This window comes from Microtus oregoni, unplaced genomic scaffold, assembly GCF_018167655.1.
Source record: "Microtus oregoni isolate MIOR12 unplaced genomic scaffold, Mior012 000035F_ref0000213, whole genome shotgun sequence".
Lineage (NCBI taxonomy): Eukaryota > Metazoa > Chordata > Mammalia > Rodentia > Cricetidae > Microtus > Microtus oregoni.
The window spans coordinates 8,721,337-8,734,781 of record NW_024543094.1 but is presented as its reverse complement, the minus strand read 5'-3'; the positions used below and the strand labels follow the sequence as shown (position 1 = coordinate 8,734,781).

Here is a 13,445-nt window from a genome sequence, read left to right as displayed (position 1 = left end):
AGCTAGGCATAGGATTTCTGTCTCTGTCAACATTACAGGCATATCAGCTATTTGAACAAAAGGAAAGGTATTTTTCCATTCAATCCTGAATGCTGAGGATTCTCCAGTTCATATTCAGGGAGACATTTGGTTTTATTGATCGTGCTAGCTGAATTTGTTTAAACTCCTATAGCCAGGCAAAGAGGAGGTTGGTTTTTCTTTTTATTGTAAAGGTTATTAGGGGGAATCAGATATAGAAGTTATTTGTCTTTGGACAATCCAGTAGAATCAAAACACTCAAAAGTGCTCCACAAGTTTTGTTCAAAGCTGATACTTTAATGGTCTCAAGAATTATTATATCCCTTGATGGGAATTCTCATTTTATTGTCTGGGGCTTAGTTTATATGAAGAAGATGCCTTGTGATCAAGGGAGATTTATATATTATTCTGCTTTTAATTGATAAGAAATTTCTAAATTTTACCGACAGTCTAGGGGTTGAAAGCTCCTCTTCTGCATCTGTCACCCAAAGCCCTTTGCTCAGATGGTTGCCTCTTGACAGACTTTCTGAGCATCCTTTGTTACAAACCTTTTCTTGGCATGCTTGCCCACCATCTCCAAATCCAAAAAGAAAATGTCTAAAACACTACATGGTAGCAATTCTATTTTATTCTTCCTCAGTATTTATTTATTTATGTGTGTATTTGTTATTTGTTTATTTATGGGGTGCTATTTGTTTGTATCAAGAAGAGTATTGCCTAGGCTGGTCTCCAACTCACAATTCTTCTCCCTGCATTTCTCAAGCACTGGGACTAAGCTACAAGAGTGTGCATTCACCTTTAAAAAATACTTACTACATTTTTCTTATTTAATTGGGCGAGGGGTCCAGCGCATGCCATACTACACATGTGGAGGTCAGAGGTCAACTTTCCTTCCAACCGTTGGGTTCTAGAGATTAAACCCAGGTCCCCAGACTTGGCAGCAGACATCTTTACCCATTGATCCATCTTGTTATCTCTCTTCTTAGCTTCTCACTTCCTTATCTTGTTTTTTTGTTTGTTTTGAGTTAAGTTCTTTGATTTAGTTGTCTTATATTTGAGAGAGAGAAGCATGAGGTTGGGTGGAGAAAGAGATGGAGAGGATTGGGAGGAGTTGAGAGAGGGGAAAAACATGATCAGAATATATTGTGTGAAAAAAGTAATAAAAATAAATAAATAAATAAATAAATAAATGTCTAAAAACAAAGACATAAGGGGATAAGCCAAATTCCTCAAACACAACTCAAAACCACTAACATTCTTCCTCCTCCCAGGAAGAGCTCAGATATCACAGGACTCCTCCCCTGAGCTCCGTAGACAAGATGTAACTCACCAGTGGAAAGTGAGGGCATCAGAGGAACCACAGCAGGTGTGTCATTCACAGTGAAAATTCAGAATGAAGCAGAAACATTACAGCCAAAAGACATCAGGAATGAGGGCATGTCCTTCTTCCAGACATGCCCTTTGTCTCCGTGCATTCTGATATTTACACTGGCATAAAGCGCATGTACCCAAGGACAGCCCTTTCTTTGCTGAGAGGACTGGTGTGACTTCTAGAAAATGACCACAATATTTTTAAATGAAGTTATGCAAATCTGATAGTCTAAAGTAAATGTTTCATAAAACCAACGACTGTTTAAATCGTAGGACTAAATTGTTTGTATATAAATATTACCTTTTATATTCCATTTGAGTTTTATGTAGATGAACACATTACTTTAATGACCTGCATTTACAGAGGGAGACTGGGAGAGTGGTTCCCTGAAATCCTTGCCAGCCAGATGGCTGCCTTTTCTTGCATGAGATTAAAAGATGTTTCTCATTCACCATGATGCTTCCGAGGCAGATTAATATCGCCAGCTAAATTGCTTGTGTTTTCGGAATAAAATTTAAAGAGAACTTTTGAAAGCAATTGGTGTCACTGGTTCTTGGAGCGGATTGCTCTCCAGGTAGAGACACACTCGGTAATTAATGGAAAGAATTCTGTGTTAATTGACTGCTTCGGGAAGAGAGATATAATGACTCCTTATTAATCATCGGAAGAGACGTACAGCATGGAGGTCCCACAATAATGGCTCCAACCGTGAAAAAATGTTAATTAATGAAAAAGAACAATGATGTAAGAAATTAGCTACAGAACGCCTGCCTCCAACCGTGGTTCATTTGAAACACAGTAGAGTGGAAACCACCAAGCATTGCTTTAAGTAGCAGATACACAGAACTTTCTACCCTGAATTTAGGTCGGGGGATAAAAAAGAAACGTTTCTCACAGTACTCTGGCATCTCTGCTTTGAAGAAGTAAGAACAGTCACCCAGAGCTGTATTTATTTCAAAGAAAAGGCCGTTGCCAGTCATCTCTGATATAGGTTGTTTAAAATTTAAAGAAAAAAAAATCCCCAGACCAAAAGAAGGTCATTTACTAATGTCCTTCAATTTCAACACAGTAGGACAAAGGGGATGGAAGTCAATGCTTTTCCCAAAATGGAAATCATCAAATTCAGTTTCGGAACCTTTTCCAGATAGTATGTAAGAAAAAAACTTCCGATTCCCTTTGGTAACCAAGCATCTTCTTTTAAACAATCTAATTTGAAGTCACTGAGAGAATGGCACTTCCTGTCTCTCTAACAACTCGTAAAAAAGGAAGATGAGTTTACTGAACATGCAGAGACACTATCAGAGTCAGGACTAGATCCTTAGAGTCTAGCAGAATCATCAGAGGCCACCCTGATAACTTGCCTCTGAGAAGTTCCCAGGCCATTGTTCCCCAGGCTGGAAAAGGGGTCATGGAAAGGAGCAGGCAGCTGAAGGACAGAGCCACACCAACATCACTCACAGACCCAGCTCCCTGAATGGCCCATGAGCGACCAGCTCTGCATCCCCAGCAGACACAGGAATCCCACTGACTTCACCCTTGCTTTTCCTTCTAGCTGGAACGTGCTGGGACTGCAAGGTGCTCTCCTCTGCCACTTCATCGAGCCTGTGTACCTCCACAGCGTCATTGTGGGAAGCCTGCACCACACGGGCCACCTTGCACGGGTCATGAGCCACAGGATGGAGGGCATCGGCCAGCTGCCTGCCTCATACCGGCAAAACAAGCCTCTTCTTAGTGGTAAGAGAGCAGTCTCAAGACAGAGACCTGCAACCTCCTCCTCCTTGTCTTCAAGCTGCTGAACATAGGCCCCATGGTTGCAACCTTTGTCTGATTGCATTCATCTTGGCAATGGCAATTTTAGACATAATGAATAAATTGACAACAATGGAGAAACTTAATATGGACGTGTGTGTGCCTGTGTGTGTGTGTTTGCTTGTGTGTATGTGATCATAGTATACCTGATAATAGGCAACATTTTAGTGTGAGTTCATGTAGGATCTAGCACATCACATGTCAGTATCTTGTTTTCACCACAGTAGTTAAAGTAGCTCACACAAAGACCCTGCTAATGCAATGAGGTTCAAGAAGTCACCAGCTCCTTAGGTATCCCTGGTGTGTGAGAGTCTAAGCTTGGATCCCAGAATCCATGTAGAAAAAAATGAACATGGTAGTGCCCATCTGTAATTCCAGCAGTCTTTTGGGGTGATGGGAGTTAGAGACAACTGAATCCCTAGAAGCTCACTGGTCAATTAGCCTGATGTATTTATGCAATGACAAATAAAAGACCTTGTCTCAAATAAGGTGAAAAGCAAGGACTGACACTCAGGGTTGTTCTCTGACATCTCACTGTTCATCCTGTCACTGTAACACACACATATACACACACATGTACACGTATGTGCACATGCATGCACACACACATACATACACAGACCACAAACTAAAGAAAAACTGGGAGGGTCAGTCAGCCCCCAGGTCACCTGAGTGTGCTGCAGAACCTAGGACACTCTCTGTTGCAGGGACTGGCAGGAAGAACAAACTACACTTGCTACTTCTGGTAGACTCTAGGTGCTCTTAGGGAGAAAGACATATCACCCCACCTAGCAACAGTTAGTTGCAAAGGTTACAGGTCACACAGACATGGAAACACTGAAAGGTGTGAAATTTTGTGTGCCATCGGAAGGGGCAGGGAGAAGTCTCCAAGGCCCTGTAAAGGTGGTATTTATCCCCTGGGACCACTGGACTTCTGTAGTAACTGGAAGCTTCCGGGAGACAACCTGAGCAGGAGGAAGAAGCATGTGGGTTTTAATCCTGTCCTGTTAGCCCTGGGGTGAGAACTTGGTGGAAAAACTCTCGGTCTTTAAGTGGCTTCCCCTTTTGCATCAGGAGACCTCTCTGGAGGAACAACTTGTAGTAAAATCAGGAAGACACACTGAGCAGCAGTGGAACTCCCTGTGCATGAACAGACCCGGGCTCTGCTCCAGGAGATAGAGGCGAGCATTCCCCGGCTTGGCTGGTTTGCTTTTAGCTTGTGCTGTGGTGTGAATGTGAAATGCCTTCCACAGGCTATTGGGTTTTTAGATTAGTCCCCAGCCAGTGGCACTGTTTGGAAAGGCTGTACACTTTTAGGAGGTAGAGCCATATGAGAGGAAGTAGGTCACTGGGTACAAGCCTCGAGTCTTATAGCCTCACTTCCTCTCTGCAATGCCTCCTGACTGTTTGTCCAATACAACCAGCTTCAGTAGGCTCCTCTGTGATGGACTGTATCTCCTCAAACCGTAAGCTAGTGTAAGCTCTTTTTCTCTTAAGTTGCTTCTGTCAAGTAACTTGGTCACAGCAATGAGAAAAGTAATACAGTTCAAGACTCAGGAAAAAAACAGTAAGACAAAGCAGTTGTTTGGGTGTCTGTGTGTCTATGTAACTTTGTATATGTATGTATTTGTCTATCTGTCTGACTGACTGTCTGTGTGTATATCTGTGTGTGTACTCTGTGAATGTCTGCGTATCTATATGTTGCAGTTGGGCCTATGACTTATTCCCAGAGTTTTTAAATTGCTCCACATTATAAGATCGGGTGTGAAAGGGGGCCTCATGTGAGCTATGGTGGGGGTGACATGAAATAATCCAGGCAAAGTGCAGATCTATGTTGAGGAAATTCTTAAGAGGAGATACAGCCTGGAAGCCTTTTATTCATTTATTCTACAATATTGACCACTTAAAGGTTATGTTAAATAAGATCACTAATGCAAAAAGCTAAAACAGAGAAGGTGGAAAGGGAGTTCTGTGTGTCACAACTCAGTCCTTCACACATTAAAACCCTAGACAGTTTAGATGCTCTCTAAGCTCCTGGGGTCCTTAACTGAGACTCCTCTTTCTTTTAGCAGTGAGGAGAGTTCATAGCACTGGGACATTGGGCTCAACCCTCGCTCCTGAAGCTGAGTATATTGACACATGCCTGTAATTTGAGTATTTGGGAAGCTGAGAGAGGACCATGGGATCAAGGACAGCCTTGACACATAACGAATTACAGACCAGCCTGAGATACACAGAGAGATTAGCGTTATTCTGTGTTTAAAGGCAGAGGAGTTATTGACCATTGCTACATCCCGGGGTTCCAAGTGTGCAGCTAAGAAGAACTCATATTCAAATGTTGGCCAGTCTCAACAAGGCTACCTCACAGGAAGGGGCACCACTCAGGAATGTTTAACAACTGTTTGTATTAAGACTTTGTCTTAGCCGGGCAGGGGTGGCACATGCCTTTAACCCCAGCACTCGGTAAGCAGAAGTAGGCAGCTCTCTTTGAGTTTGAGGCCAGCCTGGTCTACAAGAGCTAGTTCTAGGACAGGCTCCAAAGCTACAGAGAAACCCTGTCTCGAAAAAGAAAAAAAAAAAAGACTTTGTCTTATTTCACTGTAAATAGCCTTGCGCTCTTGTGCAAGGAGTGATTACTTCATCTCCAGCCTGAGGGCTGAGCTGGTATTAATAAGGCTGGGGTCATATGCACAGACAGTGGGGAATCATCCCTCTGTGTGCTTGCTTACTTCTGTTTATTACATCACCCCATACCCCTACTTTTGTTCCTAGCTCCTCAACACAGAATGTGTGATGGGGTCCATGATATACATAATGGGAGGGGTTTTTGTTCACCTGAAAAGTCCGAGCTCTCAAGGCTGCCGTTGGGTTCCATCTAGGCTGCAGAATCCATTACTCTCACCATAACAGCTCTTGAGAAATGAACAGCCTCTGGATAATACTCTTGGGAACAGAAAAGAGGCAAGAAGAGTGGTATGTTCTGAGCGGTACAGCGATTATAAAGTTCCCAAGTATCCAGTGAGTGGCAAAACCGTTTAGAGAAATGAGGTAACCCTTGTGAAACAGGCCTGTCTCTCAATGTTGACTTTACGCCATGAATCATCTCATTCAATCTTTATACCAACCAAAACCTCTCACTAGTCCCTCCAGTTTTCAAATGCCAAAGGAAGGTTAGGGAGCTATCTCAGTCTAAAACGTTTGCCTTGCAGGCATGAGGACCTGAGCCCCCCAGCTCTAAAATACACATTAAAAGACCCAGCTTTGTGGCTGGATGTCCAGACAATCTAGTCTCCTTGGAGACTGAGTCCCTGAGAAACCCTGTCTCGGGAGGTGGATGATGATCCTAAAGAACGATACTGGATGTTGACCTCTGGCCTCCACACGCATGTGCACACATGTGCAACCTTCGTATCCATGAGTACACATTAATTAACACTAAAAGAGACTCACGCAAATTCAATATATTCCTGAAGGCGCTCTATTTAACCAAAAGGAACAAGGATTTAGATTCAGATCTGGCTTAAACTTTAAATTCTTCTAATATGTCAGACTTTATCCTGAGGCAGTGCAATACAGCTTCTTAGATGGCTATTTTTTTTCAACTGCATAAAAACTAATAATGCGAAACGAGGCTAGTTAAAGAGGCGGCAACATCTAACTGCGGGAGGAGCGGTGTGGGAGCAGCGGGGCGAGGCGCTGGAGTGTGTCCGAAACTCTTAGCTGCCCGCTGCTCTCGCAGTCACTCGCGCGGCACCGAAGACCCATCTATCGTCAAGCTCGGAAGTGAAAGGTTCGCCTTGAGGGCTAGAAAATTGTATTTATTTTTTTAAATTGTCAATAATTTCAGCAATGCGGGGAAAATGTTACTTGGGGACCAAATTCTTTCTTTTTTGTTTTCATTATTCCTTGTTTTACTTTATCCTGTCTTTCCTTAAAGTGACAAGGACTCGCTGTAACTGATTAACGAAACTAGCTCTAGACACCGTAGCGAAATGGCTGGTTTGGAAGCATATGTGAATGTCTCCATAGTAGATGTCCCCAAATTCTGGCATAGTTCTTAGATTTAGGGTAGATTAAACTTAAGGGACTTTCTATTTCTTATAATGGGTTTACATTCTATCTTTTTCTGTGCTCCGAACTCCTTGGGTTGTCCTCATTCTTCTGCATTTACCTAAGAGTTTAAAAAACATGATTTAGGGGCGGGACAGATAACTCATGAGTTCTGAGTGCTTGCTGCACTTGCATAAGACCTGAGTTTGGTTCCCCACAGCTGTCAATCACCTGTAACTCCAGTTCAGGGGATCCAATGCCCTCTTCAGATCCCTGTGGGCACCTGCACTCATGCCCACACACAGAAACACACATATAAAATAAGTCTTTTTAACAGTGACTTAAAATTAACAAACACTAAGAGATGGAAACTACAATGCAACCTCCCTACCAGCCCACTGTCAAGGGAGTGGCCTTTGTCCGTCCTCTGGGAACCAGTACATTCCTTCTTGGGCATCCAGTCTCCTGTCTGTGCTCTTTATAAATGACATGCTTATCTGGTAACGTGGCAACATAAATAAAATGGTAACTTTTCTTTACTGTGGCAGTAGAGATGACTCAGCTGGCAAAGTACGCACTGAACAAACAAAGGGACCTAAGTTAGGTGCCCAGCACCAGCATACAAGCCAGCATACCTGTAAAGCCAGCACCAGGAAGGGCAGAGACAGGAAGATCCCTGGAGCTCACTGGCCAGTCAGTCTTGCCAAAATGGTCAGCTTCGGGTTCTCTAAAGAGTACCCATCTCAAAACATAATGTGGAGGGCCACAGGATGGCTCAGTGGTTTAGAGCATTTGTCGCACAAGCCTGACAACCAGAGTCTGATTCCTCCAAACCAAAGTTGAATAAAATTTTACATAGATAAAGCAGCAGTAGGCATAAGAGAAACTCAATGACATAACAGGAGAGACTCGCCTCTGCAGGTTGTCATCCTACCTCCACATGCATGGAGTGTGCGGTCACACATGTGCAGGAATGGAGATAAACTTGTAATAATAAACATGGAGAATGAGAGAGGAGGGTGCCCACAAGTCAGCCTCTGGCCTCCACACACGCATACACAGGTGAATGCAACCAAACACGCATGCACACACAAAGAACTTTTAAATGTTAAGTGTGAAATCCGTGACTAGAAAAGGACAATTAGAGAAATCCAGGGCCACCTGATGGGCTTGGGATACTAGCACAGCCCTTGAGACTCTTTGTCCTCTCCCCGAGCCCATGTGGCATCTGCCTCCCCTGCAAGCAGTGTGGTCTGACTGAACCCGTCAGTCTTAACTTACTTAGAATATGGTTTTCATTACCGTCGAGATGCAAATTAGGCTACACCTTGATGGGCCATCTGATCAAACCCCTACGCAGTAACTTCATTGCCTTTGATGGACATTTGAAAATGAATCATGCAAATTTTAAAAAGAAATCATCCTGATTTCTGGGAGAAAAAAAAAACAAGAGTAGGGAGGATGAGGTGTGGCATAAAGATAATAATAATAATCACACTCAAACAAGCAAATTAACTTCCCTCAAGGTCAGTTTGCAGAGTCACCTTAAGAGGTGACATGCGTGCATCAGGAGAACGAAGCCCTGCAATTTGGATGTGACTGAAGCCGTTCTGGGTTAAAAAGAACCAGCCAAGCTGAAAAGGATACCCTCGTTGCTACGGGCACACAGTGCATAGTAATGTCTCAATGACAGACTTAAAATATTCTGCATAACACAAGCTAAACTGCAGCCAACTTCAGGACCAGAAATCCGTGAGTGTGCTGAGGCTGGCCCAAGCCTTCGATCGTTGGGGGCTGCTGTGTGGTGGGCGGGTCGGGGGGAGATTGCATCATTACCTGAACCGGCTACCCTAAAGAAGTCTGCCAATGAGCCTTCCTGCGAATTCAATATAGTGAAAACAAAATAGTGAGGTAATAACTAACAAAAAATCTATACTTTGAATACTCGTGCTTTTAGGGGAAAAGGTACCATAAAATAAAGTGACTTTAGCAGCTTGTCCTACCAAACTGAAGATATATACTTCTTTGAAGCTTTCAACATCACAGCTAACTTTTTCTCCCATCAAGTAATAATATTTGCAATGGGATGAAGAGGTCTGGATAGCATAGCTGTGCTGGTTTGAATGAGAAATGTCCCCCATAGTCTCATTGTTTGAACAAGAGGTCCTATTTGGTAGCATTGTTTGGGAAGGCTGTGGAACCTTGCTGGAGAAAGTAAGTCACTGGTACAGACTTTGAGGGTTTATGGCTCGCATTTGGTTCTCTCTTCCCTCCTTTCTCCTCCCTGTCCCCTTTCTGCTCCCTGAGTGTAATTTGAACACCAGATTCCTGCTTCTGCCTCCATGCCTTTTCTTCCTATTGGCATGTCTCGCCTGCCATGATGGACTCTATCCCTCTGGAACTGTAAAATGAAATAAATCCTGTCTTCTCTAAGCTGCTTTTTGTGAGTATATCCTATCACAGCAAAAGAAAAATAACCAATTCAATAGTCAAACTATACTAGCACATTTAACAGGTGTGGATTTATGTTTATTTACTTGTGTTTGGGGAAGCATACTTGTGGAAGTCAGAGGACGACCCAGAGGAGTCATTACTCCCCGTCTACTATCTGGGTCACTGGGACTGAACTCTGGTCATAAGCATGGCGGCAGGTCTCTTATCTATTGAGCCATCTCACCAGCCCTAGATGTAGGTTTTAATCTTGACCTTTCTCAACCCACACTGAAAATAGAACAATGGTTATTTTTATGGTACAAAGTGAGGTTATAGCAACAATCAAGAAATCTGAGGCCAGAGTCAGGCCAGAGAATTGGTCGTGAGAACCGTGAGTTGAAGACCGCTGTTTCAGTTTCGTGTGATGAATACTGCTGCTAGAAACAGAGGCATGACTTCTCTTTCTTCCTGGTACTGGTTGTCCTGAAACAGCAAAAAATAATAGCAAACATATCTAAAAGCTGTTTTAGACGTTATGTTTCCTGACAACTTAGAAGTTTAATACACATTAAAACCTTCACGTATTATAGGCTAAATTTTGCCCAATTCTATTTGCTTTTGACACTCCAGATACCTGTTCTGGAGTCATTCATGGTCCTACTTTGGTGTTTATGAATCTTATATGGAGTTCTGATCCCCCCTAATTCAAGAGAAGTTTATGAGATTAGTGATATTTTGAAAATAACTCCAATGTTGTGAGAGCAAATTCTTTCATCTAGCTATTACTTTGTAGAATCATTTTATATTATATCAAATTTGGGCACATGATGTTAGCAACTGACAAACTTTCATAAAAGTTTTTGGTAAATCCCATGTACTTTTTTGTTGTTTGTAAGTATTGGAGGTATACAGGCCGTTGGCCCCTCACAGCCTCTACTTAGACCTAGACTTAGAACTAGGCAGCTTCAGAAGTTGGTTTAAGTCCTCCCAATGCCCCAAGACGGCCCCAGGCAATCCTTTTGACTCCCTCCACTTAGGCGTCATCTATACAAAGAACAGGATAACCACTAGCACTCCCCCTCATCTGGCAAAGACTGGATCCAAAACTTAAACTGTGAAGGGAAGTACTTGTCCAAGCTTCGTGTCCAATATGGGAACAGAGAGCACAGGCATCAATTCCCCTGCCTGGTTCATCTTTTTGTGCTTTGGAAGTCTATGTATTGAGTTCCAGGCCAGCCAGGGCTTCACGATTTGACTTTGTCTCCAAAGAGGGGTGAGGGACATGGAAAATAAAAACCAAGGCACAGGGGCAGAGTGAGGAAAACTGCTACCCTGAAGGCCCAAGTGGCCACAGGAGGAAGAAGATAAGGAATAGGATGTGGGAACATCATCTGGAAGAAAAGAAAACTTTCTCTGTTGGCAAGATCTTTGTAGTTCCTTGCTTTCTTTTGGGTTAGCCGAGTTTGTGAGGATAGGTGCCTGTGTGGCTGTGTCCTAGATTTTCTTTTGACATTTCTATTTAGATCAGAGAATCTTCTAAACCAAACTGGTTTGTTTGTTTTGTCTATTTGGGAAGGGAAGTATTTGGACAGACATGGCCCCGAGGTTAAAAGTACTTGTTTCCAGAGGACCAGAGTTGGCTCCCAGCACCCAACTTCCAACCCCACCTCCAGGGATCCAACTCCAGGCCTCCCCCAGCACCCTCAAACGGGTGCACATGAGCCCACATAGACACTCACACACAAATAAGAACACACTTAAAAAGTAAAGCTTAATAGTACACATCTGTAATTTTATCATTTAGAGATTGAAGCTGAATGACCGCAAGTTTAAGGACAGCATGGGCTGTATAGTGAGACTCGGTCTCAAGAAAAATAAAAAGAATGGAATCTTTTATCCTGTTGTCACTGATCCAAGGAAAGTATTTCCGTTGCCACTACATCTAATTCCTACAAATATCAACACGTTTATTCGCATCATTCGGGTGTTTATTTCCTCACTCAATCTTAGGTAAAAGTTGGGAGATGCTGACCATATTATTCAACAAATAGGAACTAGTTCCTTACAAGTACCAGACACAGTCCTCCATTGATGCATACATAAAGGCCTCATCTGGAGGAATGAGAGAATGAAGGATGGGGAAGAGAGGAAGAAGCAAAGGGGGAGGAAGACGAAAATGAGGAAAGAGTTTCCAAGGGAATTTGTTTGTTTGTTTGGTTTATTTTTTGAGACAGGGTTTCTCTGTAGCTTCGGAACCTGTCCTGGAACTAGCTCTTGTAGACCAGGCTGGCCTTGAACTCACAGAGATCCGCCTGCCTCTGCCTCCCTAGTGCTGGGATTAAAAGCGTGAGCCACCACCACCCAACTTCCAAGGGAATTCTGAGGAGCAGGCTGTTCTCTGGTTGCAGTCTAAGGATAAGCAAATGGGAGACAAAAATATTCTTTGAGAAACACTGCTGGTTGGTGTCGGCTTCCCAAAGTTTGAGAAGCTAACTCTTTACTTGACTTTGTTTAAAATGCGTTTGGTTCCAATTCCAAGACTAGGTCGCAACAGTCTTTTCTTCAGGGATTTCAATGTGTCTGTAAGGTAAACAGGAAACAGAGCAGACCATACGATACCTTAACTCATCTTAGCCTTGGGAGACAGCCTTGTAGGTGCTTGCCACACACACGTGAGGACCTGGTGTCTATCCCCAACTGATACAAAAGAAGCCAGGCCTCATAGCCATGCCAAGCCTCTACATAGGTTCTATGGATTCAAACTCGGGTCCTCATGCTTGCACAGCAAATGCTTTCACCCACTGAACCGTCTCCCCAGCCCTCTTGGTTTACATTTTACATACACTGAGAACTTGTTAAGACAGCCTCACCACACGACATCCCAGCTGCCCACCCTCAGTCCCACCACATCCCACAGGCTTCACCGCACATGTCATATATGTCCCACTGAATATGCTCTATTAAGACAGGAGAGTAGCTATAAAATTACTGGCAATTATGATGGTGTTCATGTTCGTGATAATAAACAGAATAACATTAATACGATAAATTTTACCAATTCTGTTTCCGTTAGAAGTGTGTGTGTGTGTGTGTGTGTGAGAGAGAGAGAGAGAGAGAGAGAGAGAGAGAGAGAGAGAGATTATACAGGGTACACAGGATATCTGGCAGTATATTAAATTCAAAAGGCCCATTCTATCCCTGCAACTTTATGATTCCACGCATGCCTGGAATCATGCTACTCCATTCATTTTGCAAAATTAAATGTAATGCTCCCCTGTATTATAGACTCGCCTCACTTCATATAAAAATTACATCCCTGAAAGGTCTTGTGTAAATTTAATTTGGGGAGAGTGAATTACATTTTAAATATAGTAGGCTCACCAGCTATTTAAAGACAAGCTGTAATGTCTCACTTATATAATGCCTTTAAAAAAAAAAAGAAAAAACAAATAAAGATTTCTTTAAAGTAAGGCGTCTTCATATAGATGTGTGCCAGCATAAAGCTAATTTCCACTGATGATATGTGGACAGTCTGTCTCCACTCTTAAAAGATGATGGAACTAAGAGCAGTGGTCATAATAACTGTCGTAATAATCAAATTCTGGTGAAGGAGAAGCAATACTGGGTTAATTAACTTATCAGAGATGGCATTACCAGGAAGTCATAGAGGTGAGAATTGACCTTGGCCTATTTCTGAGCCCACCTTATTAACACAATTGTGTGAACTGAAAAGACAAGCCAGACAACAAAGTGAGTGTGCCCC

The 13,445-nt window shown here is 42.9% G+C and overlaps 1 protein-coding gene across 1 annotated transcript in view; it reads left to right on the top strand.

Annotated features, from left to right (window-relative positions):
- The window catches only part of Adarb2 (adenosine deaminase RNA specific B2 (inactive)), a 568,842-nt gene that overhangs the window by 537,769 nt on the left and 17,628 nt on the right, over positions 1-13,445 (top strand). The window contains exon 8 of the mRNA XM_041630701.1: positions 2,943-3,124. Coding sequence (XP_041486635.1) covers positions 2,943-3,124 — 182 coding nt within the window. The remainder of the gene's footprint in view (positions 1-2,942; positions 3,125-13,445) is intronic.